Source organism: Bos indicus x Bos taurus, chromosome X (assembly GCF_003369695.1).
Source record: "Bos indicus x Bos taurus breed Angus x Brahman F1 hybrid chromosome X, Bos_hybrid_MaternalHap_v2.0, whole genome shotgun sequence".
Lineage (NCBI taxonomy): Eukaryota > Metazoa > Chordata > Mammalia > Artiodactyla > Bovidae > Bos > Bos indicus x Bos taurus.
The window spans coordinates 105,252,706-105,278,482 of NC_040105.1; the positions used below are offsets into that span (position 1 = coordinate 105,252,706).

General features: G+C 37.4%; 1 protein-coding gene across 8 annotated transcripts in view; it reads right to left on the bottom strand.

Moving 5' to 3' along the window:
- PCDH11X (protocadherin 11 X-linked) overlaps window positions 1-25,777 on the bottom strand; it is a 998,691-nt gene that overhangs the window by 883,587 nt on the left and 89,327 nt on the right. For 6 of the 8 annotated variants that reach the window (XM_027533413.1, XM_027533412.1, XM_027533410.1 and 3 more), the window contains exon 3: window positions 7,477-9,960. In XM_027533413.1, coding sequence (XP_027389214.1) covers window positions 7,477-9,960 — 2,484 coding nt within the window. Of the gene's footprint in view, window positions 1-3,987; window positions 4,362-5,819; window positions 5,871-7,476; window positions 9,961-25,777 lie in introns of those variants that run through there. The other 2 variants (XM_027533416.1, XM_027533415.1) reach the window with 2 other exon arrangements.

Genomic DNA, 25,777 nt, shown 5'->3' on the forward strand with positions numbered 1-25,777 from the left:
AAAGCAGAGACATTACTTTGCCAACAAAGGTCCATCTAGTCAAGGCTATGGTTTTTCCTTTGGTCATGTATGGATGTTGGAGTTGAACTGTGAAGAAAGTTGAGTGCCAAAGAATTGATGCTTTCTGGGATTTCTTTAGAAGGAATAATGCTGAAGCTGAAACTCCAGTACTTTGGCCACCTCATGCAAAGAGTTGACCCATTGGGAAAGACTCTGATGATGGGTGGGATTGAGGGTAGGAGGAGAAGGGGATGACAGAGTATGAGATGGCTGGATGGCATCACTGACTCGATGGGCATGAGTCTGAGTGAACTCCGGGAGTTGGTGATGGACAGGGAGGCCTCACGTGCTGTGATTCATGGTATCACAAAGATTCGGACACGACTGAGTGACTGAACTGAATTGAATGGATAGAATGAAAATTGTTTTATAAGATTTTCAATTTAAGTCATCGAAAATAAAAGTAACTTATAAATATATTATGGAAAAACTATTCTACTTGTAAAAATAATCTTTTATATTTAATGAAAAATAAGGAATTGCATTTAGCAATATTATTTTTCAGTTTATGTTCTGTGGATTTTAATCAAAAGAAAGTAATAGTCCTTTGAGTGCTTCCAGGTGTGAAGTTATACAGCATATTCTAGTTAATCAATTAGATAGTCCATAAAAGTTTATTTGATGACTAGTCTTAAGATTTGGTTTCCTTCAGTTTTCTCTATTCACTGGCTAGAATATGAACCAAAGAGACCATCAAGGACACTTCATTGAGAATATTCTAGGAGTCCATTAATGGCAACACAATAGATGCGAAAATATCTGAGATCTTGTAAGGCAAACATGTAAGAACACCAATGATTAAATTAAAAGTGTCAGCAAAGCAACTGACAAAGAAGGAATCAACTAGAAAAGTACATATTTTTGTTCTCTCTGGCCATTGTGAAAAATAGATTCAGTGATGTCCATACTATTCTCAAAGGGTAATATTATTTCTTCAAGCATAAGCAAAGGACAGACCAAGGGTAGTCAATAATCAAAAGCAGGATCCATTTTCATCAATGGCCGGATTTTAAATACTGTTAAATCTCGATCATCATTAGTTTATATGGGTAAATATTTAGCCACAAAAAGCAGGAAAGAAATCATTTCAGAAGTTCCTTTCTCACAGAAATAGTATTCTGTGAGATGGGATCACTAGCAGCTTTCAAAATAATTTCTATTTTCATCTTTTACAAAGATGACACCCAAACAAATATTGAGAAATTTTGTTAAGGGATTCTAAATAACTGTTTCATACTGTTCATGGGGTTCTCATGGCAAGAATACTGAAGTGGTTTGCCATTCCCTTCTCCAGTGGAACACATTCTGTCAGACCTCTCCACCCCATATGCTACTGAATATCAGTGGAGAAATAACTCCAGAAAGAATGAAGGGATGCAGTCAAAGTAAAAACAATACCCAGTTGTGGATATGACTGGTGATAGAAGCAAGGTCTGATGCTGTAAAGAGCAATATTGCATAGGAACCTGGAATGTCAGGTCCTTGAATCAAGGCAAATTGGAAGTGGTCAAACAAGAGATGGCAAGAGTGAATGTCGACATTCTAGGAATCAGCAAACTAAAATGGACTGGAATGGGTGAATTTAACTCAGATGACTATTATATCTACTACTGCGGGCAGGAATCCCTCAGAAGAAATGGAGTAGCCATCATGGTCAACAAAAGAGATTGAAATGCAGTACTTGGATGCAACCTCAAAAGCTACAGAATGATCTCTGTTCGTTTCCAAGGCAAACCATTCAGTATCACAGTAATCCAAGCCTATGCCCCAACCAGTAATGCTGAAGAAGCTGAAATCGAATGGTTCTATGATGACCTACAAGACCTTTTAGAACTAACACCCCACAAAGATGTCCTTTTCATTATAGGGGACTGGAATGCAAAAGTAGGAAGTCAAGAAACACCTGGAGTAACAGGCAAATTTGGCCTTGGAATATGGAATGAAGCAGGGCAAAGACTAATAGAGGTTTGCCAAGAAAATGCACTGGTCATAGCAAGCACCCTCTTCCAAAAACACAAGAGAAGAACACATGGACATCATCAGATGGTCAACACCGAAATCAGATTGGTGATGGACAGGGAGGCCTGGCGTGCTGTGATTCATGGGGTCGCAAAGAGTGGGACATGACTGAACGACTGAACTGAACTGAAATAACTGTTTCAAGACATTTTCATCTTCATATATACAAAGGAGTAATTAGGAGTTTTCCTTATTACAGTCATAAAGGAAATGTTCACAGAAGTAGAAGAAAAATGAAGTGTTCTCTAGTTCACAGAATGTTTCTAATATTTAAAATGCTCTTTTATAATAATTATATGTACAAATGGTCATGAAGCCCCAGTAGTTGATCATGGGACATGTGAAGTATTAATTCATTTTCTTGGGTTTCATCACTTTACTTACAATTAAACTGAGGCTATGGAATTTCGAAACTCCTACTCTTAGTACACCATCTTGGTACCTGCAGGGCCTTGACTCTAAGGGTATAATGAGTTGGCTCAATTTTCACATTCCTTGAAACGATTTTAATTAAACTCAAATATTTCATTTAAGAAGTGGGAGAGGAATTATAAGATTATTCTATATGAATAACTTTCACAAAGGTAAAATTTAATTTTAAGTATTTTTCTACAAGTTGTTTATAAGTATTGCAATATAATATTGTAATTTACGTGACACTTCTCATTACCAGTAAGAGCTACAATCACAATCTTTATCATTAACTAAGTTATATTTAAAACACCAAATAGCAAGTATGTTCAAGGAATTTGATATTAATGGAGGTACCAGAGATTTGTACTGAGTAAATGCAAATGCTAACTTTTAATAGACATCTTAAAAAAATACTGCCTATATGTCAGATATATAAGAATTACACTAATTCTAAATGCTAAATAAATCATAAACCACTTGTAAATACCTTTACACCAAAGAACACTTCAAATACTACACTAATTTAATGTATATACATAATAGACCAAATTCTATTCTCACTTTGCAAGGTAAGATGATACACAATGAAGCATTTGAATGAGAAGCCAGGAAACATCTGTTATGTAATAATTTTAAGGGTCCTTTATACTCCCTTTTTGTCACACAAAATTGTGTGTTTCTTTAACTTTTATTAGTATTGTTAGTAAATCATAAGCAGCTTAAAAAATACAATATAAAATTAAGACACATCATTCCTTCCTCAGTAAATATGTACACCCAGTTTGAGGCATTCAGTCATTTGTATAGGAAATTGGTTGATCAACATATTGTGGAGAATATGTTTAAGTGCAAATTACTCAAAGCAATGGAATGTATTCAGAAAATTAATGCCAGAGAAATAATGCAGATCTATCTAGCTGTGACTATAGTGTTGTATATTTTCCTTTGTAGTTTCAAAATTAAGATTAAAATCTTTCAAAATATCCTATTTAAATCCTTGTCTCTACTCTCATATGATGGGAATTACATTTCATTACATAAGAAATACCAGCATGTTTTTTCCAAAATGTCAGGGAGTATAAAGAACTGACATTCTTGAGAGGTAAAAATATAAAAAAAAAAACAACCTTATTTTTCAGTATTTATAGAAAAAGAAACATAATTACAGCAAAAATAAATTTTTAATGATTAAAGTAGTGAAACAACATGATTATAGTCAACATAAAAACCTATTAAAATTATAATCTAACTTTTAAGCAGAGTGATGGATATTTATACTTATTTTCTCAACAACACTGTATTAGTGAATATTTTTCAAAAAATCAACTAGAGTGTTTTTGCTTGTTGCTGTTTGGAGTATTAAAGACAATCTCTTTCCCTGGATACCTTTCAGAGTGTAGCTTGGATAATTCAGCTTCACTTCCAAACTCCTGGAGATGATGTTTAAAATCTTCAGCAATCGAACCAGGCAAGTAATTCCATGTTTCATGATTGATATATTAATCATCAGTTTGTACATCAAGACACATTATATTACATCACAATTGTTGACATTCAGAGCAAGCAAATGGAGAAATAGCATGATAAAACTTTTTTTTTTTATCACACTGCACTATTTCTTCCACAAATTTAAAATTTTGATTGCAAATTATAGCCAAAGTAATATGAGGTTCAGTGGGACATAATCTTTAATGTGGTTTTTGTTTTGCTTGCCTTTATAGTGGGAAATCCAGACTACAAGATTAATGATCTTAGCCAAATTTTGAAATCACAAATCATTGATTTTTTTGGAAGGGAAATGGAATTATGTTGTTCCTAGAAAGTTATATCTCACTGTAGATTTCAATAGTTGATGTCCTGGAATCAGTCTAGGACAAGAAAAATAACATGTTATCAAAATCAGGTGGCTGTGTTCTAGGAGTCTTAGTTGCCAATCATGCTATGTGGCTAAAATTCATATTGCTAAAATACAGATACACAAGATCAAGGTTATGGAATTTAACAGTGGTGAATACCAATCTTATTCCAAGCTAATTCAGACTCCTCTTACATTTAAAATCCATTTATAATACCTACATTCATGTAACCATGAATTGTTTCTTTTTGAAATGAAGTATCTTAAATACATGGCTAAGACAGTGACTTGTACACAGAAGGCCATTTCAAGATAATAAATTCATTTTTTCCTATTTTCCAAATATATTTTCTTCACAATATTTTAATGGGAGAACTGTGTTAAGCAAGGCTTCTTTTTGGCATTGTATCTCTTTTATACAAGTATCAAAATTGATTCTAAAATGATTATTCTTACTGTTTTCCCAGAGTCACACCAAGCAAACCCTATCTGCTTACTCTGAAAGATGGAAATAAAAAGCAAACTGTAAGATCATCTTTCAAACTTCTTGTTTTTAATTTCTACTACAATATATACAGAAATGCCATCCAGAATACTTGTAAAAATTTATATCAAAGAGGAGTATCTTTGCTGGGTTTATACCATTAAATGAAGTGTATATAGAAAGAGTGAAGAACATTGCAAATGTTGCAAAAAATACAAGGATTCAAATTATTTTTAGTATCACATTAGTCTCCCTAAGTTCACCAATTCATGTCCAGAAGATATTTAGTAATTAATCTGAAACATCTGTCAACCAATGACATAAAATATATAATTTACCTATTTCTTAAGATCTGAAAAAGTAGAATTTCATCTGAGAACACATTGATTCTAAGATAGTCCTTTTAGCTAATTAAAACCAAATCATAACCAAGATTTTATTCTCATTAGCATCTACTTTCCTTATTTTGCCTGTCCTGTGAAATTATTATCCTATGTTTAGGAAAAGATTTCTTTGCTAAATAAAATAAAATGTCTGAATAAAAGTTATTAATTGTATTGACTTTCTCAAGATTAGAAAATAGTTTAAAAAAATAGTTTAAAAGAAGCAGAAGATACTTGGAAAACCATCTATGGTTTGCTTACTGTATGTTCTTGTCTTCATGTAAAATAAGTCTAGCTCTTAAACATCTCCATGCTTTTGAAAACAGTTGAAACCAGAATTTTCTCTTTTAACAAACTTTAAAAGCCATTCTATTAAAAATGATGCTCTGTGAAAGTAATTCACAAACCCTACTCATTGTAGGTTTTTAAGTGAATCACAAATTTACCCCCGGGAAAAGTGATATTAGGCTACACAAAACACATAAAGTGCTAGTCATAAAAAATACTTTTTTGTTGAGAAATGTTTCCAAAAACAGAATGATAGCAATGAGAAATAGGAAATGAGATCACACTTTTTAATGGTTACATATAAATAAAAACTCACCAGGATGAGATGTTAGGCATCTGTTATGTTTGCCACCCATTTAAGATCCACCTTGGTAGAAAACATGGGGCTCATGTAAACTGTAGAAACAACCACTGCCCTGTAAACTTATTCAAAGCATATAAAAAACTCCAGAGAGTAGGGTTCTATTTTACCATTTACAATAGCATAATTATGAAATTATTGTAACAAAAATGAACGCACAGCTAAATTAGTTTCTTAATTTTGCTCAGTGATTGAGAAAGGCTAACATTGTATTATTTAACTATGCATTGATCCTTGAGTGACTTCGATTCTTAAGACATTTCCTAATCATAAATTATTTTCATTGCTATTTGGAATCCTGATAGATTTCTTTAATATCTCTAACTTTGGTGAGAAGAAACTTATTCTGACTTTCATATTACTACATTTTATTAAGCCTAACTAAGTTTTTAGAAGCTTTTATTCATTGAAATTGAGATGAAGACCTTCTTAAGAGTAACACAAACAAAGTCAACATATGGCATGATTTTGCGAGAAAAAAAAAAGTAGATAAATTCCATCATATAACTTTATTAAGGAAATAATCATACTTAAATTATTTAATTTAGTTGTGGATTTCTAGATACATTTTTATTCATTTCTCCATGAAATATCGATAAGAAGACTATATAAGCTCCTGTTTTCATAATTCATTGGATTTTAAATTGCTGTACGCAGATGCCTTGGGTCTTAATATGCTCATATTTTCCTTCAGGCCCATTAGAGAAAGCAATCATATTTCATTTTCCAAAAGTCATTATCTCTTAAGAATGTCTCTTGAAGTGCTCAATACCTTGCATGAATATGCAAATACTCAAATGAATATCTAGAGTAGAGGTCTCATATATATTTCATTCTCTTGACTGAACATGAGACTAGCATGACTTCATTTTCCTAATTTCATTCTTGCTACATTGTGTCAATACAGATGTATAAACCAAAATAATTGTGAGTTCCTAATCTGAACATTATACTCCCTTTTCATTGTTGGGGCTAGGAAGCATGGTGAGTGGGGAGGATATCTTGATGCTATTCGACTATCTTGGGTAGACAGATTTTACCAACTGAAGCTGGCAGTCTCAGTACCATTAAGATTTGCTTATCAAATTCCAAAAGGTATTATTGTGATATATGCAGCCCGGGCTGTTCTCGTCCTCATGCACACAACTGTACTGAGGACAGTGTCATGACCTCCAAAAATTTTGGAGTTTTTCCAGTATATTGGAGAAGGAAATGGCAACCCACTCCAGTACCCTTGCCTGGAAAATCCCATGGACTGAGAAACCTGGTAGGCTACAGTCCATGGGGTCACAAAGAGTCGGACACGACTGAGTGACTTCACTTCACTTCACTTCACTTCTTCTCTAACAGGAAGTGTCATAGTGCCATCTACAGACAACACTGCCTCTATTATAATCATCATTTCTCACCCAATTTTCCTATAATTAGGAGTCATTTTCTTTTGATTTTCCATTAAACTTAAATGAATCCATGTACCTATTTGGATAATTCTGAAAAATATGATCGTTTTGATCCCCCATTGAGTCAGTAGATTCTGTAAAGCCCTACTTCAACTGAAAATAATTTTGAAAAATAAAGTTAGAAAGGTTAGTGAGAAACTTTAATTACCTACCAGTCTGGTGTGTACAGACACAGGGGTCTTGATATTTGTCACTGGATAGCTGCACTCAGAAATGCTGTAGGGATCAGAACTGCTGGAGGAACACTTGGAGATGGAATCACAGCCCACAAAGGTGTTATCAAGAGGCAGTTCCTGGATGATGTGGTGCTTTAAATTTAGGGGAGTTTCTGGCTGGATCTGGAAAGCAGGCTGTGGAGAGGCAGATTTGTAGTGTTGGGCCAAATCAGGGCTGTCAGGCTTGAAAGTAGTAGGTGTAGTGCCCCAGTTGTACTTGACCATAGTTTGCTCTTCCAGTTCAACGGGAAGGTCTAGTGTGACGGTGTTTCTATCATTGTCAGCATCGTCTGCCTTAGCTTCTTCAATAGTGACAAAGTTAAGCAGTAAGTTCTTAGGGGTATGCTTCTTCTTTTTCTTCATCATCATCATCTGCCTGTTTTCAGGGTTTGGAGTAACCCATTCAGAATTCTGCTTGTTTTTCTGAGCAGCCTTAAGGTGTGGTGATTGGCGGCATCTTACTACAGCAGTGATGAAAATAACAAGAATGACAGTTATGGTGCCAGCAACAATGGCAACCATGATTTTGACATAGTCACTTGATGGTGAGGATGTATGAGTTGTCTCAACATTTTGGGTCACTGGTATTTCAATGTTTTTGCGCACCAATTCATAAATTAGTGTAGCATTGGTCATCGACTCATTAACAAATAGATTAACATTTATGACACTGAAGAGAGAATCAGGTTGCCCTAAATCCTTGGCTTTGACTATCAGTTTGTGTAAACCAAGATCTGCAAGGACACATTTCTCCTTCAGTGTAATGTTGCCTGTTGTTTGGTCAATCATAAACAGACCTTTTGTGTTTCCTCCTAAAATGCTGTAACGAAGCTCTGCATTCATGCCAGTGTCATTGTCAATAGCAACTACCGTGAAGACCACTGTGCCTGGATTAGCAGATGGTGAAACCAATTCAAAAGAGTAGTTGGAAGGAGGGACAACAAAAACTGGTTTATTGTCATTGACATCGACCACATTTATAGTGACTTTGGCAGTTGAAGAATGTGATACCCTACCACCATCCTCAGCCTTTACATTGAAAGTGTAAGATTCTTGTTTTTCTCTATCAAATGAAATATTTGGTTGGATGACACCACTCTGTGGATCAATTGTGAAGTCATCATTTGCATCTAAAATGGAGAGAGTTACTGCAGAATTTTCTCCATAATCAGGATCAGTTACAGTGATTAGTCCTACTGTGCCATGTCTTGGAAGGTTTTCTGGGACATAGAAGTTGTACTCATTGTGAGTGAAAACTGGACTATTGTCATTCTGATCAAGAATGGTCACTAAGACTGTGGCATTGGTTATTAAAGATGGCATCCCGTTATCTTTTGCCAGAACTGTGAATGAGTATTTTTCCTGTTTTTCTCTATCCAATTTCTTCACTGCAGTCAGAATGCCTGTACGATGATCCAGGTTGAATTCAGATGGAGCATCAATGCCTAGCAGGTAATGTATCTCAGCATTACGCCCAGTGTCTGCATCTGTTGCACTTATTTTTGTCAACTGGGTACCAGGAGAGTTATTCTCAGGAACAGAAAGACTTATGAAAGGCTGAGTGAAAACTGGAGCATTGTCGTTTTCATCTTTTAATTTGATGAGGAGCATGGATGATTGATTCAAAGGAGGTTTGCCAGCATCTGAGGCCAGTAATTTAATTGCATATTCTCTTGTGGACTCATAGTCAAGATATGCAGCAGTCTCTAGGAGGAATTGATTACTGAACACTGGCCTTAATCTGAAAGGGACTTCATGATCTGTAAAGCATGTCACCCTACCGTTATGGTCAGCATCCTTATCTGTCACAGTTATGAGAGCAATTTTGGTGTTGAGAGGAGCATTTTCTGAAAGAACCACAGTGCCATTGATTGGATTAATGATGTATCTTATGTCAATCAATGGGACATTATCATTGACATCAGTAACATTTACTAGCACCATTGCTCTTGCTGGCATCAATCCACCATCACTTGCCAAAACCAGTAACTTGTGGTTTGGAGATTCCTCCCTATCCAGTGGTTCTTTTACTGTGATAAGTCCAGTGGTAGAGTTGAGGTGAAATAACCTCTTGGCCACGCTGGAGACAAGACTGCTGAAATAGAAATGAATCCTGGCATTTTCACCTATATCAGCATCTGTGGCATGGAGCTGTGTTACTGAAGAACCTACAGGAGCATTTTCTGGTATACTGACTTCAATCTCATCCTCCTTAAAAACTGGATGGTTGTCATTTGTATCAGCAACACTGACTTGCAAAATAGCAGTACTGGATCTTTGAGGAAAGCCACCATCTTCAACCTTTACTTTCATTACATATGTATCTTTCTCTTCCCTATCTAACTCCTTTTGAACTATTAGTTGTGGCATCTTTTCTCCTTCTGGGGTTTCAATGATATCAAGCCCAAAAATATTTTGACCCTGAAAAACAAAGAATTAAACATTTTAGCTTATGTTATTATTTAATGAGACTGGTTTTCAATTACTTGAAGCCACATGACATAGGATCAACTCAGAAATAAATGCCAGAGACTTAGGTTCTAAGTCCCAAATTTGTCTATAATAGTGTCAACACAAACAAGGTGCTTAACATCTCCAAACATTTGTGAAATTTGAATTGTTCTAGAAGATGTTCTCAGGTTACAGCATTTTACAGTGATAAGTGTAACTAATTTTTTGAATTACTAAAGATTTCAAAAAGAAGAATAATGTAGAATTTAAAAAGAATTATCACCATTTCACATGGAAAATGAAATTATAAGTGAATTAACCATGGTTACTTCAAATGAATTAAAATATCTTACTGTAGATTTCAGCTGTTTAGGGCACTTTTCACTACCGAAAGTAACAATTAAGTATAAAATAACCAACACAAAAGTGCATATACAACGTCTAACAAATACAGCTAAACCTTTGGCAAAGGGAGTAAATATGCAAACTCTGATAAGAATAAAACTTTGTGTAAAGAATACAAAATTTCCCTTTTTTTCCCCCTATACAAAAAGGTGTTAAAATGAATTTTCGGGAATTCCCTGGTGATCCAGTGGTTATGACATGGCACTTTTACTACTAGGGCCCAGGTTCAATTCATGGTCAGGGAACTAAGATGCTGCAAATACGGGGTGGCAAAAAAAAAAAAAAAAAAAAGCATCTTAGAGATTAACAGCACAATGTTATTTTAAATTCTTTTTTTTTTGTTGTTGTTGTTGTTGTTGTTGTTTTTTAATTAGCGGACACAATAGACTGAACCTACAGTCAACAAAAACAAAACCAGGAGCTGACTGTGGCTCAGATCATGAACTCCTTATTGCCAAATTCAGACATAAATTGAAGAAAGTAAAGAAAACCCTAGACCATTCAGGTATGACCTAAATCAAATCCCTTATGATTATACAGTGGAAGTGAGAAATAGGTTTAAGGGCCTAGATCTGATAGATGGAGTCCCTGATGAACTATGGAATGAAGTTTGTGACATTGTACATGAGACAGGGATCAAGACCATCCCCATGGAAAAGAAATGCAAAAAAGCAAAATGGATGTCTGGAGAGCCTGACAAATAGCTGTGAAAAGAAAAGAAGTGAAAAGCAAAGGAGAAAAGGAAAGATATAAGCATCTGAATGCAGAATTCCAAAGAATAGCAAGAAGAGATAAGGAAGCCTTCCTCAGTGAACAGTGCAAAGAAATAGAGGGAAACAACAGAATGGGAAAGACTAGAGATCTCTTCAAGTAAATGAGAGATACCAAGGGAACATTTCATGCAAAGATGGGCTCGATAAAGGGCAGAAATGGTACGGACCTAACAGAAGCAGAAGATATTAAGAAGAGGTGGTAAGAATACACAGAAGATGGTGTGATCACTGACCTAGAGCCAGACATCCTAGAATGTGAAGTCAAGTGGGCCTTAGAAAGCATCACTAAGAACAAAGCTAGTGGAGATGATGGAATTCCAGTTGAGCTATTTCAAATCCTGAAGGCTGATGCTGTGAAAGTGCTGCACTCAATATGCCAGCAAATTTGGAAAGCTCAACAGTGGCCACAGGACTGGAAAAGGTCAGTTTTCATTCCAATCCCAAAGAAAGGCAATGCCAAAGAATGCTCAAACTACCACACAATTGCACTCATCTCACATGCTAGTAAAGTAATGCTCAAAATTCTCCAAGCCAGGCTTCAGAAATATGTGAACTGTGAACTTCCTGATGTTCAAGCTGGTTTTTAAAAAGGCAGAGGAACCAGAGATCAAACTGCCAACATCCGCTGGATCATGGAAAAAGCAAGAGAGTTCCAGAAAAACATCTATTTCTGCTTTATTGACTATGCCAAAGCCTTTGACTATGTGGATCACAAGAAACTGTGGAAAATTCTGAAAGAGATGGGAATACCAGACCACCTGATCTGCCTTTTGAGAAATTTGTATGCAGGTCAGGAAGCAACAGTTAGAACTGGACATGGAACAACAGACTGGTTCCAAATAGGAAAAGGACTATGTCCTTGCTGTATATTGTCACCCTGCATATTTAACTTATATGCAGAGTAGATCATGAGAGACGCTGACTGGAAGAAACACAAGCTGGAATCAAGATTGCCGGGAGAAATATCAATAACCTCAGATATGCAGATGACACCACCCTTATGGCAGAAAGTGAAGAGGAACTAAAAAGCCTCTTGATGAAAGTGAAAGTGGAGAGTGAAAAAGTTGGCTTAAAGCTCAGCATTCAGAAAATGAAGATCTTGGCATCTGGTCCCATCATTTCATGGGAAATAGATGGGGAAACAGTGGAAACAGTGTCAGACTTTAATTTTTTGGGCTCCAAAATCACTGCAGATGGTGACTGCAGCCATGATATTAAAAAATGCTTACTCCTTTGAAGGAAAGTTATGACCAACCTAGATAGCATATTAAAAAGCAGAGAGGCATTACTTTGCCAACAAAGGTCCATCTAGTCAAGGCTATGGTTTTTCAGTGGTCATGTATGGATGTGAGAGTTGGACTATAAAGAAAGCTGAGCACTGAAGAACTGATGCTTTTGAACTGTGGTGTTGGAAAAGACTCTTGAGAGTCCCTTAGATTGCAAGAGATCCAACCAGTCCATCTTAAAGGAGATCAGTCCTGGGTGTTAATTGGAAGGACTGATGTTGAAGCTGTAACTCCAATACTTCAGCCACCTCATGCGAAGAGTTGACTCATTGGAAAAGACCCTGACTCTAGGAGGGATTGCAGGCAGGAGAAGGGGACAACAGAGGATGAGATGCCTGGATGGCATCACAGACTCGATGGACATGAGTTTGGGTGGACTCCGGGAATTGGTGATGGGCAGGGAGGCCTGGTGTGCTGTGTTACATGGGGTCGCAAGGAGTCGGACACAAAGGAGTGACTGAAGTGAACTGAACTGAATAGAACTATGACATTCATAGCATATCGTTCTTTGGTGTTAATGTAAGTCCCAAGAAAAGTAAGTCCTTCCATTGACTTATTTTTTCCCTCCATTTCATCATATTTCAACACTAGGAACAGTTTACTCTTTTCTTTCTTATGAAAGAGTAGGTACTCATGAAGGTCACTGAAAATGACAGCGTCTTGATACTACCTCTGTCTTTTTATTTTAATTGTAGTATAATTGCTTTAAAGTGCTGTGTTAAGTTTCTGCTGTAGTGAATCAGCCATATCCCATCCCTCATGGACCTCCCTCCTACCTGCCTTTTTCACTCACCTAGGTCATCACAGCACTAAGCTGGGCTTCCTATGCTTTATAGCAGGTTCCCACTATTTCACACATGATAGTGTATATATGTCAATCTTAATCTTCCAGTTCATCCCACCCTCTCCTTCCCCCTTTGTTTACGTGTCCATTCTCTATGTCTGCCTCTCTGTTCTTGCCTTGGAAATAAGTTCATCTGTACCATTTTTTTTTCTAGATTCCACATATATGCATTAATATATCATATTTGTTTTTCTCTTTTTAAAAAAAATTATTTTTTTTATTACACTGGGTTTTAATTGCTCTGCGTGGGCTTTTTTTAGTTGTGGAGAGCAGGGACTACTCTCTTGTTTGAAGCATGGCACAGGATCAGTAGTTGTGGTCCATGGGCTTAGTAGCTTCATAGCATGTGGGATCTTCCCAGACTAGGGATCAAACCAGTGTCTCCTGAATTGGCAGGCGGATTCTTATTCACTGTACTACCAAGTAAGTCCTATTTTTATCTTTCTGACTTACTTCACTCAATGTCTGTCTTAAAGTGTATTTTTCTCTTACTTCAGAATGTGTGTGTGTGTGTGTGTGTGACATAAGATAGATCTATATCTTTGCTTTTTTGTGGTCATGTGTCACTATCACTATTCTGTGTCCTCCAACTAAAAGAACAATCAAACTATGTGACTATATTATTTGGAATAAGCATTTGGGTTGAAATGTTTTAAAGTGTTCACTTAAATTCATAATGTTATAGACTGGCACAAAGGAGATTTAATTGAAGATACCAGGGTGATTATATACATGAGAACAGATGGGAACTGAAAGAAATTCATTCATCAGGTTTCCACTTTTTTCAGTAACTTAATTTTGAAAAGCCAGATTTTGACTTTTAGGAAAAAAAAAAAAAGGAAAGTCTTAAACAAATGACTAAATATGAGACATATATAAATGAAGCAGAGAACAAAATCTGATTCAGTCTACCAACATCCTAGGAGGAAACCAACATTTTTTATGAGTATGTATAATAACTCAACATTATCTTTCTTACTTGTTCCATTGCCTGCTAGCTCACTCTCTTTCTCTGCAATTTCTAACACTTGCAAAATCTAAGCATGCCTCATAATATTAAAAAAAAAAAAGCTCTTTAATACTAGCAAATGTTTAGAATAAAAATTGGACTTGATCCCAGACATTTTAATGTTTTACATTTTATTTGAAAATATTGTCTTTTAAGGACTATATTTTCAAGCATGTGATTTTAATCACTAACTGTTTTTAATTGAAAACACGTGCAAAACAAATGAAATGTCACTCCTAATTGTTGATAGTCAGCTCTTTTTAGCAGCTGCTTCCCTTGTGCTCAAGTTAGATGAGCTGGTTTCATAAGAAAACAAGAATACAGTATATTGAATCCTTCAATCTCAGTACTAGAAGGAACTTCAGATATCATCTAGCCTTCCTTCTTCTCCTTTTACAAAAAGGACAATGAGATTCAGCGAGGTTGGGTGATTTGCTCATGATCACACAGTTAGTTTATTGTAGAGGCATATTTGAGCACCAAGTCTCTTGACTTTGAGTTCAACAGTTTCAACTATAGTTGCCTCTTAAAAGGGATGCCTTACTGATGTTGGCAAGAATTCTTCTACTATGGAGAGTTCTCAGGTGTGAGATAATCAGCAGGTAATCATCACCAAAAAGAATAAAACAAAAAAAAAAACTGTTACTTGATCCCCATTGTGCCACTGACAGAAAGATTTCTATATGATATTTCACTAATAGATACTTTTGAAAACCTAGCTGATTGTTATTAATATCAGAATGATAAAATTCAAGATGCTTCTGACCCATTGTCAGAGAAAACTTTAGGTAAAGACAGTATGTAAGATAAGGTAAATCTGGGGGTCAAGGGGAAAATACTGTTAGAAAATCTAAGATCTTATGAAGACATTTTATCTTTTAAGTCTCAGAGCTTCTAGAGTGATTATAACTCTGATTGGTTCTATACTCTCTGAATTGTGGAAAGTTCTCAACCAATTTCTGTTGGATTTAATCCTCAAAGCTCAGAAATCTCCTTTATTCCAAAAAATGATTTCAGTTTCTATATCATATGGGAAGGTCATTTCTTCTCTGTATCAGGGTGTTGGAATATTGATTAACTGGATGCCATGATAAATATGGCGGCAGATTTTTTTGAGAAAAGTTAAATAAATGACAAAGTTATCCTTGGATTACATTCTCTTGAAAATGAATAATCACTGCAAGAGTATGTCAAATCCTTTGCTCTTTAGGGAATGGAGTTTCAAATGGGCAGTGACTAATAATAGATGGCTCATTCTAATCAAGGCAATGCTGAATAATTGGAAGTCATTAATGCTAATGCTATCATGGGTGAACAGACATATCCTGTGGATGATGATGATGAGTGTATAGTATTCTTAGTCACCAAAACATTGTTCACATTTGTTAATGAAAATACTAGATTTCTCAGTGATCTAGTTTTTAATAGGTAGGTTGTAGCCCAACAGTCAGAGGCATATCATCATGGAGGTAGGGGGAGGGTTTGTTGGAATATGGATGGACAGCAAACCTGGGTCTTTTATCCCCTGCACATTTCACAGATTAAAAGAGTCTTTTTAGTAGTGGAGGTGAAAGTGAAAGTCATTCAGTCGTGTCTGATTCTTTGAGACCCCATGGACTATACAGTCCATGGAATTCTCCAGGCCAGAATACTGAGTGGGTAGCCTTTCCCTTCCCCAGTGGATCCCACATTGCAGGCAGATATTTTACCAGCTGAGCCACCAGGGAAGCCGAAGAATCCTGGAGTGGGTAGCCTATCCCTTCTCCAGGGGATCTTACTGATCCAGTAATTGAACAGTGGTCTCCTGCATTGCAGGTGGATTCTTTACCAACTGAGCTACAAGGGAAGGATTGGCAATTTTAGACTTGGCTTTCTACAGTTCAGACTTTAACTCAAATGTGTATTCTTTGTGGGTTAAGACTGGGCAAGGAATAGAGGACATGAGATAGCTTTGAAACGCCTCTGGAATAAGAGCTAATTATAAGCAGAAAAAAAATTAGGACAGACAATATTAAATCATGCCCAGATAAAAGTATCTTATCCACTGAATCATAGAAAGCTCCAGGTAAGGCCATTTACAGTCCGAGTTATTTTCATAATCCAAGGCTTACCAAGCCAGTACTGACCCTTTGGGCTCTATCTTGAGACATTGAAACACTGAGACATTAAGATGTTACCTCTGACCTATGCTTTCCTGTTTTAATTTAAGGGGAAGAGGAACTCATTTCCATTTACCTAAATGTCTTCCTGATTCTATTTTAGAAGGAAGTACCATGTCCTCTGAGATCATTTCCAATTCTTCATTATTGCCCATGTCTTTAGCAAAATGGAAACATGAAGCCCAAATCTCTTTGATGTTAAGTATTTTGTCAGTAGTATGCTTTTTTAATATCATAAAATAAATAATAATCACTGGGACTTCCCTGGTGGCTCAGATAGTCAAGAATCTGCCTGCAGTGCAGGAGACCAGGGAATCGATCCCTTGGTTGGGAAGATCCCCTGGAGAATGGAATAGCTACCCAACCCAGTATTATTGTCCAGAGAATTCCATGGACAGAGGATCATGGTAGGCTACAGTCCATGGAGTTACAAAGAGTTGGACATGACTAAGCACACACACATATATATGTCAAAGTGATCATCATTAGAAAATTCATCATTTTCATCATGAACAGTATGGTCATCATTGCCATTATATTCATTACATTCATTATCATCATGATTCTTGCAGTAATTTTCCTCCTCTGAAGGCACTACCTCTTCTGCATAACTGGCACACCAGTTCCATAAGTCAAGACAGGTATCTTCTACAAAACACAAGGAACCAACACAGTCAAAATAAAATTTTAATATCTATTCACTTTGAAAATTAAACACATAAGCTACTGCTATCTAAATGAATTATCAGCATCAGTTCAGTTCAGTTCAGTTCAGTCGCTCAGTAGTGTCCGACTCTCTGTGACCCATGAACTGCAGCAGGCCAGGCCTCCCTGTCCATCACAAACTCCCAGAATTCACTCAAACTCATGTCCATTGAGTCAGTGATGCCATCCATTCATCTCATCCTCTGCCGTCCCCTTCTTCTCCTGCCCACAATCCCTCCCAGCATCAGAGTCCTTTCCAATGAGTCAATTCTTCGCATGAGGTGGCCAAAGTACTGGAGTTTCAGCTTTAGCATCATTCCTTCCAAAGAACACCCAGGGCTGATCTCCTTCAGAATGGCCTGTTTCGATCTCCTTGCAGTCCAAGGGACTCTCAAGAGTCTTCTCCAACACCACAGTTCAAAAGCACCAATTCTTCGGCGCTCAGCTTTCTTCACAGTCCAATTCTCACATCCATACATGACTACTGGAAAAACCATAGCCTTGACTAGACGAACCTTTGTTGGCAAAGTAATGTCTCTGCTTTTCAATATGCTATCTAGGTTGGTCATAACTTTCTTAACAAGGAGTAAGCATCTTTTAATTTCATGGCTACAACCACCATCTGCAGTGATTTTGGAGCCCAAAAAAATAAAGTCTGACACTGTTTCCCCATCTATTTGCCATGAAGTGATGAGACCAGATGCCATGATCTTAGTTTTCCTAATGTTGAGCTTTAAGCCAACTTTTTCACTCTCCTCTTTCACTTTCATCAAGGGCAGTCCTAAGATGGCAGAGGAATAGGATGGGTAGACCACTTTCTCCCCCACAAATTCATCAAAAGATCATTTGAATGCTGAGCAAATTCCACAAAATAACTTCTGAACGCTGGCAGAAAACACCAAGCACCCAGAATGGGAGCCTATTTTCTTCAAAAGGAGGTAGGACAAAATATAAAAGATAAAAAGAGAGACAAAAGTGTTAGGGATGGAGACCCGTCCCAGGGAGGGAGTCGTAAAAGAGGAGAAGTTTCCAAACACCAGGAAACCCTGTCACCGGCGGGTCTGTGGGGAGTTTTGGAATCTCAGAAGCCAACATAACCAGGAGGGAAAAAATATAAATAAATAAATAAATAAAACCCACAGATTATGTGCCTAAAGGCAACTCCCAGCAGAAAAGTAGCCCAGACACTCGCATTTGCCACCAGCAAGTGTGGGCTGAACTGGGAGGCGCAGGATGCATTGCTTAGGGTAGGGAACGGGCCTGAATACCCTGGGGAAAATCTGAGGGATCTAACGTGAGATATCAACCCAAACTGTGGGATAGCCAGAGAGGGGGGTGGGGGGAGGGGGAAACAAGAGAGAGAGCTTTCCCGCGAAAAGCTCTAACCTAAGGCACTGCCAGCCTGTTCACAGAACAAAGGACTGAGCAAATACCAGAGGAGAGCAAGCAGGCTGCAGACTGGCCCATCCCCCACCAGAGGCAGCTGGAAAGGGGCAATCTTGGCCCCAGAGATGGCATCCTCTACCAAATTGAGAGCAGGCTGCCAGTTGCTAAGAGTCTTCCTGGGATCCTGGACAGTTGCCATCCCCCAGGAGGGTCATAGCCAGAGACCAGCTCCCCAGAGGAAATATATGGCACACCTGAGACAGCGCTTCTGCTGTGCACCCAGGAAACCAAACTGCTGGGGCAGGGGAGGTGATAAAACGCACCACCCCACCTAGGAGTGCACTCGCCAAGCACCTGGTTGCCAGAGTTGCTCAGGTCTGGGAAGGGCACAAAACGCAGGCCCAACCGAATCTGTGCCTTTGTGGAGTACCTGAGAACCTGAACATGAGTGACTTAGACTGGAAAGGGAATGCAACCCAGGACCCACTTTAGACAATTGACCTGCAGAGCAACCTGGAGCCTGAGTGTACACTGGGAAAGCACACATGCCATGAGCAGGGGCAAACCCAGTGAGGCTGAAACACTGCAAGCACTCCCTACACATGCCAGTGATTTGTTTGCAGTGTTCCTCCCTCCCCACACCACAACTGAACAAGTGAGCCTAAATAAGTGACCACTTTCGCCTCCTTGTGTCAGGGCAGAAATTAGACACTGAAAAGACTAGCAAACAGAAGAAGCCAAAATAAACAGAGGGAACAGCTTTGGAAGTGACAGATGCAACAGATTAAAACCCTGTAGTTAGCATTGACTACATCGGAAGAGGCCTATAGACCTTGAGAAGTATAAGCTGAAACAAGGAACTATCTGAAACTGAACTGACCCCACACTGCCTGCAACAGCTCCAGAAAAGTTTCTAGATATATTTTTACTTTTATCATTTTTAAATTTTTAGTCCTTTATTACTCCTTTAATTTTCATTTTATAACTTACTATTACCTTGCAAAAAATAGACCCTATTTTAAAGCAAATTTCATATATGTTTTGTTTTTTTTTTTTTTATAATTTGTGGGATTTTTTTTTTTTTTTTTTTTTAAGATTGTATTTTTGAGAGTGTAACCCCTACTCTAGATTTTTAATCTTTCCTTTTTGGTATTTGTTATCAATACTGTACCTTTAAGAATCCAATCGTCATTACCCAGTTTCACTTAAGAGTGTGATTACTGGCTTGATTGCCCTCTCCTCCTTTTAACTCTCCTTTTTCTCCCCTAAGTCATCGCTATTTCCTCCCTCCCCCTTCTCTACTCTACCCAACTCTTTGAATCTGTTAGGGTATTCCAGGCTGTGGAGAACACTTAGGGAACAGTTACAAGCTAGATCTGTCTCTCTCCTTTTGACCCACCACCTCTCCTCCTGGTCACCTCTGTCTCCTTCCTCCCTCTTCTCTATGTAACTCCGTGGGCCTCCCTGGGTTTTCCAGGCTGTGGAGAGCACATAAGCATTTGATTACTGGCTAGATTGCTCTCGTCACTTTTGATTCCCCCTCTTCTTCTCCTGGTCACCACTATTTCCCTCCTCCCTCTTCTCTTCTCCATGTAACTAAGTGAACCTTTCTGGGTGTCCCTCACTGTGGAGAATCTTTTCTCCATTAACCTAGATGTTTTATCATTGGTCCTGTATGGATGGAGAAGTCTTGAGGCTACTGTAAGAATAAGACTGAAAGCCAGAAGCAGGAGGCTTAAATCCAAAACCTGAGAACACCAGAGAAGGCTTGACTCCAGGGAATATTAATTGATAAGAGTTCATCCAAAAGCCTCCATACCTACACTGAAACCAAGCTCCACCCGAGTCAACAAATTCCAGAGCAAGACATACCACATAAATTCTCTAGCAACTCAGGAACATAGCCTTGAGCTATAATATTCAGGCTGCCCAAAGTCACACCAAACCCAAAGACATCTCAAAACGCACTACTGTACACTTCATTGCACTCCAGAGAGAAGAAATCCAGCTCCACCCACGAGAACACTGACACGAGCTTCCCTAACCAGTAAACCTTGACAAGCCACTCGTCGAACCCCACCCACAGGGAGAAACATACACAATAAAGAAGAACTACAAATTGTCAGAAGGCAGAAAGGCCACCCCATACACAGCAATCTAAACAAGATGAAAAGGCAGATAAATATATGGCAGGTAAAGGAATCTGATAAATGCTCACCAAACCAAACAAAAGAGGAGGAGATAGAGAGTCTGCTTGAAAAAGAATTCAGAATAATGATAGTAAAAATGATCCAAAATCTTGAAAACAAAATGGAGTTACAGACAAACAGCCTGGAGACAAGGATTGAGAAGATGCAAGAAATGTTTAACAAGGACCTAGAAGAAATTAAAAAAAAAAAAAAAAAAAAGTCAATCAATAATGAATAATGCAATAAATGAGATCAAAAAGACTCTGGAGGGAACCAACAGTAGAATAACTGAAGCAGAAGATAGGATAAGTGAGGTGGAAGATAGAATATTGGAAATAAATGAAGCAGAGAGGGGGAAAAAAAGAAGTAAAAGAAATGAGGACAACGCCAGAGACCTCTGGGACAATGTCAAATGTCCCAACATTTGAATCATAAAAGACCATGAGAAAATACTTGGGGAGATAATAGTTGAAAACTTTCCTAAAATGGAGAAGGAAATAGTCACCCAATTCTAAGAAACCCAGAGAGCCCCAAACAGGATAAACCCAAGGCAAAACAGTCCAAGACACATATTAATCAAATTAACAAAGATCCAACACAATGAACAAATATTAAAAGCAGCAAGAGAAAAACAACAAGTAACAAACAAGGGGATTCCCATAAGGATAACAGCTGATCTTTCAATAGAAACTCTTCAGGCCAGAACAGTATGCAGGACATACTTAAAGTGATGAAAGAGGAAAATGTACAACCCAGATTACTGTACCCAGCAAGGATCTCATTCAAATATGAAGGAAAAATCAAAAGCTTTACAGACAAGCAAAAGCTTAGATAATTCAGCACCACCAAATCACCTCTTCAGCAAATGCTAAAGGATCTTCTATAGCGAGGAAATACAGAAAGGGTGTATAAACTCAAACCCCAAAGAACAAAGTAAATGGCAACAGGATCATACTTATCAATAATTACCTTAAATGTAAATGGGTTGAATGCCCCAACCAAAAGACATAGACTGGCTGAACGGTTAAAAAAACAAGACTCCTATATATGCTGTCTATAAAAGACCTACCTCAAAACAAGGGACACATACTGACTGAAAGTGAAGGGCTGGAAAAAGATATTTCACACAAATGGAGACCAAAAAAAAAAAAAAACAAAAAACAGGAGTTGCAATACTCACATCAGATACAATAGACTTTGAAATAAAGGCCATGAAAAGAGACAAAGAAGGACACTAAATAATGATCAAATGATTAATTCAAGAAGAAGATATAACAATTATAAATATATATGTACTCAACATAGGAGCACCGCAATATGTAAGGCAAATGCTAACAAGAATGAAAGGGGAAATTAACAGTAATACAGTGGTAGTGGGAGACTTAAATACCCTACTCACACCTATGGATAGATTAACTAAATAGAAAATTAGCAAGGAAATACAAACTTTAAATGCTACAGTGGACCAGTTAGACCTAATCGATATCTTTAGGACATTTCAATGCAAAACAAGGAATTTCACCTTTTTCTCAAGTGAACATGGAACCTTCTCCAGGATAGATCACACCCTGGGCCATAAATCTAGTATTGGTAAGTTTTTAAAAATTAAAATCATTTAAAGCATCTTTTCTGCACACAATGTGGTAAGATTAGATGTCAATTACAGAAAAAAAAAACTATTAAAAATTCCAACATATAGAGGCTGAACAAGATGCTTCTGAATAATCAACAAATCACAGGAAAAATCAAAAAACAAATCAAAATATGCATAGAAATGAATGAAAACACAACAACCCAAAATCTATAGGATTCAGTAAAAGTCGTGCTATGGGGAATGTTCATAGCAATACAAGCTTACTGAAGAAACAAGAAAAAAGTCAAATAAATAACCTAACTCTATACCTAAAGCAACTAGAAAAGGAAGAAATGAAGAACTACAGGGTTAGTAGAAGGAAAGAAATCATAAAAATTAGGACAGAAAAGAATTGAAAATAAACAAAATAGACCATAGCAAAAATCAACAAAGCTAAAAGTTGGGTCTTTGAGAAGATAAATAAAATTGACAAACTGATCGAGGAGCTAAGATGGCGGAGGAATAGGATGGGGAGACCACTTTCTCCCCTACAAATTCATCAAAAGAACATTTAAACGCCGAGTAAATTCCACAAAACAACTTCTGAATGCCGGCAGAGGACATCAGGCACTCAGAAAAGCAACCCATTGTCTTCGAAAGGAGATTTTTAACTTAGCTTTTTGGTATTTGTTATCAATTTTGTACCTATATTTTCTTTATAATTTTTATGACTTTGTTTTTGTTTGTTTGTTTTTTCTCTTTCTTTTCCTTCTTCCTTTCTTTAACCTTGTATTTTTGAAATTACAAACTGTACTCTAGATTTTTAACTTTGGCTTTTAGGTTTTTTTGTTTTGTTTTGTTTTGTTTTTGTTTTTTTACCAATATTATACCTTTAACAACCCAATCTTCAGTATCCATTTTTTACTTGGGAGCGAGATTACTGGCTTGACTGTTCTCTCTCCCTTTGGACTCTCCTTTTTATCCACCAGGTTGCCTGTGCCTCCTCCCTAACCCCTCTGTACTCTACACAACTTTGTGAATTTCTGTGTGTTCCAGATGGTGGAGAACACTTAGGGAATGGATTACTGGCTAGATCTGTCTCTGTCCTTTTCAATTCCCCCTTTTATCCTCTTGGCCACCTCTGTCTCCTTCCTTCCTCTTCTCTTCTCTGTATAACTCTGTGAACATCTCTGAGCAGTCCAGTTGTGGACTGCATATAAGGAAGTGATTACTGGCTAGCCCACTTTCTCCTCTACTGATTCCACCTCATCTCATTCGGGTCACCTCTAACTCCCTCCTCCCTCTTCTCTTCTCCAAGTAACGCTGTGAACCTCTCTGGGTGACCTTCATGGTGGAGAAACTTTTCATCTTTAACCTAGATGTTTTATTGATGGTGCTGTACAGAAGGAGAAGTTTTGAGACTACTGTAAAAATAAAACCGATAACTGGAAGCAGGAGGCTTAAGTCCAAACCCTGACTCCAGGGAACTCCTGACTCTAGGGAATATTAATTGACAGGAGCTCACCAAACGCCTCCATACCTACACTGAAACCAAGCACTACACAAGGGCCAACAAGTTCCAGGGCAAGATATACCAAGCAAATTCTCCAGCAACACATGAACACAGCCCTGAGCTTCAATACATAGGCTGCCCAAAGTTACTACAAAGCCATAGACATCTCATAACTCACTACTGGACACTTCATTGCACTCCAGAGAGAAGAAATCCAGCTCCACCCACCAGAACACGACACAAGCTTCCCTAACCAAGAAACCTTGACAAGCCACCTGTACAAACCCACACACAGTGAGGAAATGCCACAATAAAGAGAACTCCACAAACTGCCAGAATACAGAAAGGACACCCCAAACTCAGTAATATAAACAAGATGAAGAGAAAGAGGAATACCCAGCAGGTAAAGAAACAGGATAAATGCCCACCAGGCCAAACAAAAGAGAAAGAGATAGGGAATCTACCTGATAAAGAATTCTGAATAATGATAGTGAAATTGATCCAAAATCTTGAAATCAAAATGGAATCACAGATAAATAGCCTGGAGACAAGGATTGTGAAGATGCAAGAAAGGTTTAACAAGGACCTAGAAGAAATAAAAAAGAGTCAATATATAATGAATAATGCAATAAATGAGATCAAAAACACTCTGGAGGCAACAAATAGTAGAATAACAGAGGCAGAAGATAGGATTAGTGAAGTAGAAGATAGAATGGTAGAAATAAATGAATCAGAGAGAAAAAAAAAAAACAAATTAAAAGAAATGAGGACAATCTCAGAGACCTCCAGGACAACATTAAATGCAACAACATTCGAATCATAGGGGTCCCAGAAGAAGAAGACGAAAAGAAAGACCATGAGAAAATACTGGAGGAGATAATAGTTGAAAACTTCCCTAAAATGGGGAAGGAAATAATCACTCAAGTCCAAGAAACCCAGAGAGTTCCAAACAGGATAAACCCAAGGCAAAACACCCCAAGACACATATTAATCAAATTATCAAAGATCAAACACAAAGAACAAATATTAAAAGCAGCAAGAGAAAAACAACAACACACAAGGGAATTCCCATAAGGATAACAGCTGATCTTTCAATAGAAACTCTTCAAGCCAAGGAGGGAATGGCAAGACATACTTAAAGTGATGAAAGAAAATAACCTACAGCCCAGATTATTGTACCCAGCAAGGACCACATTCAAATATGAAGGAGAAATCAAAAGCTTTACAGATAAGCAAAAGCTGAGAGAATTCAGCACCACCAAACCAGCTCTCCAACAAATACTAAAGGATCTTCTCTAGACAGGAAACACAAAAAGGGTGTATAAATTTGAACCCAAAACAATAGAGTAAATGGCAACGGGATCATACTTATCAATAATTACCTTAAACGTAAATGGTTTGAATGCCCCAACCAAAAGACAAAGACTGGCTGAATGGATACAAAAACAAGACTCCTGCATATGTTGTCTACAAGAGACCCACCTCAAAACAGGGGACACATACAGACTGAAAGTGAAGGGCTGGGAAAAGATTTTCCATGCAAATAGACACGAAAAGAAAGCAGGAGTAGCAATACTCATATCAGATAAAATAGACTTTAAAACAAAGGCTGTGAAAAGAGACAAAGAAGGTCACTACATAATGATCAAAGGACCAATCCAAGAAGAAGCTATAACAATTATATATGCACCCAACACAGGAGCACTGCAATATGTAAGACAAATGCTAACAAGTATGAAAAGAGAAATTAACAATAACACAATAATAGTGGGAGACTTTAATACCCCACTCACACATATGGAAATATCAACTAAACAGAAATTAACAAGGGAACACAAACTTTAAATGATACAGTAGACCAATTAAACCTAATTCATATCTATAGGTCATTTCATCCCAAAACAATGAATTTCACCTTTTTCTCAAGCACACACGGAGCATTCTC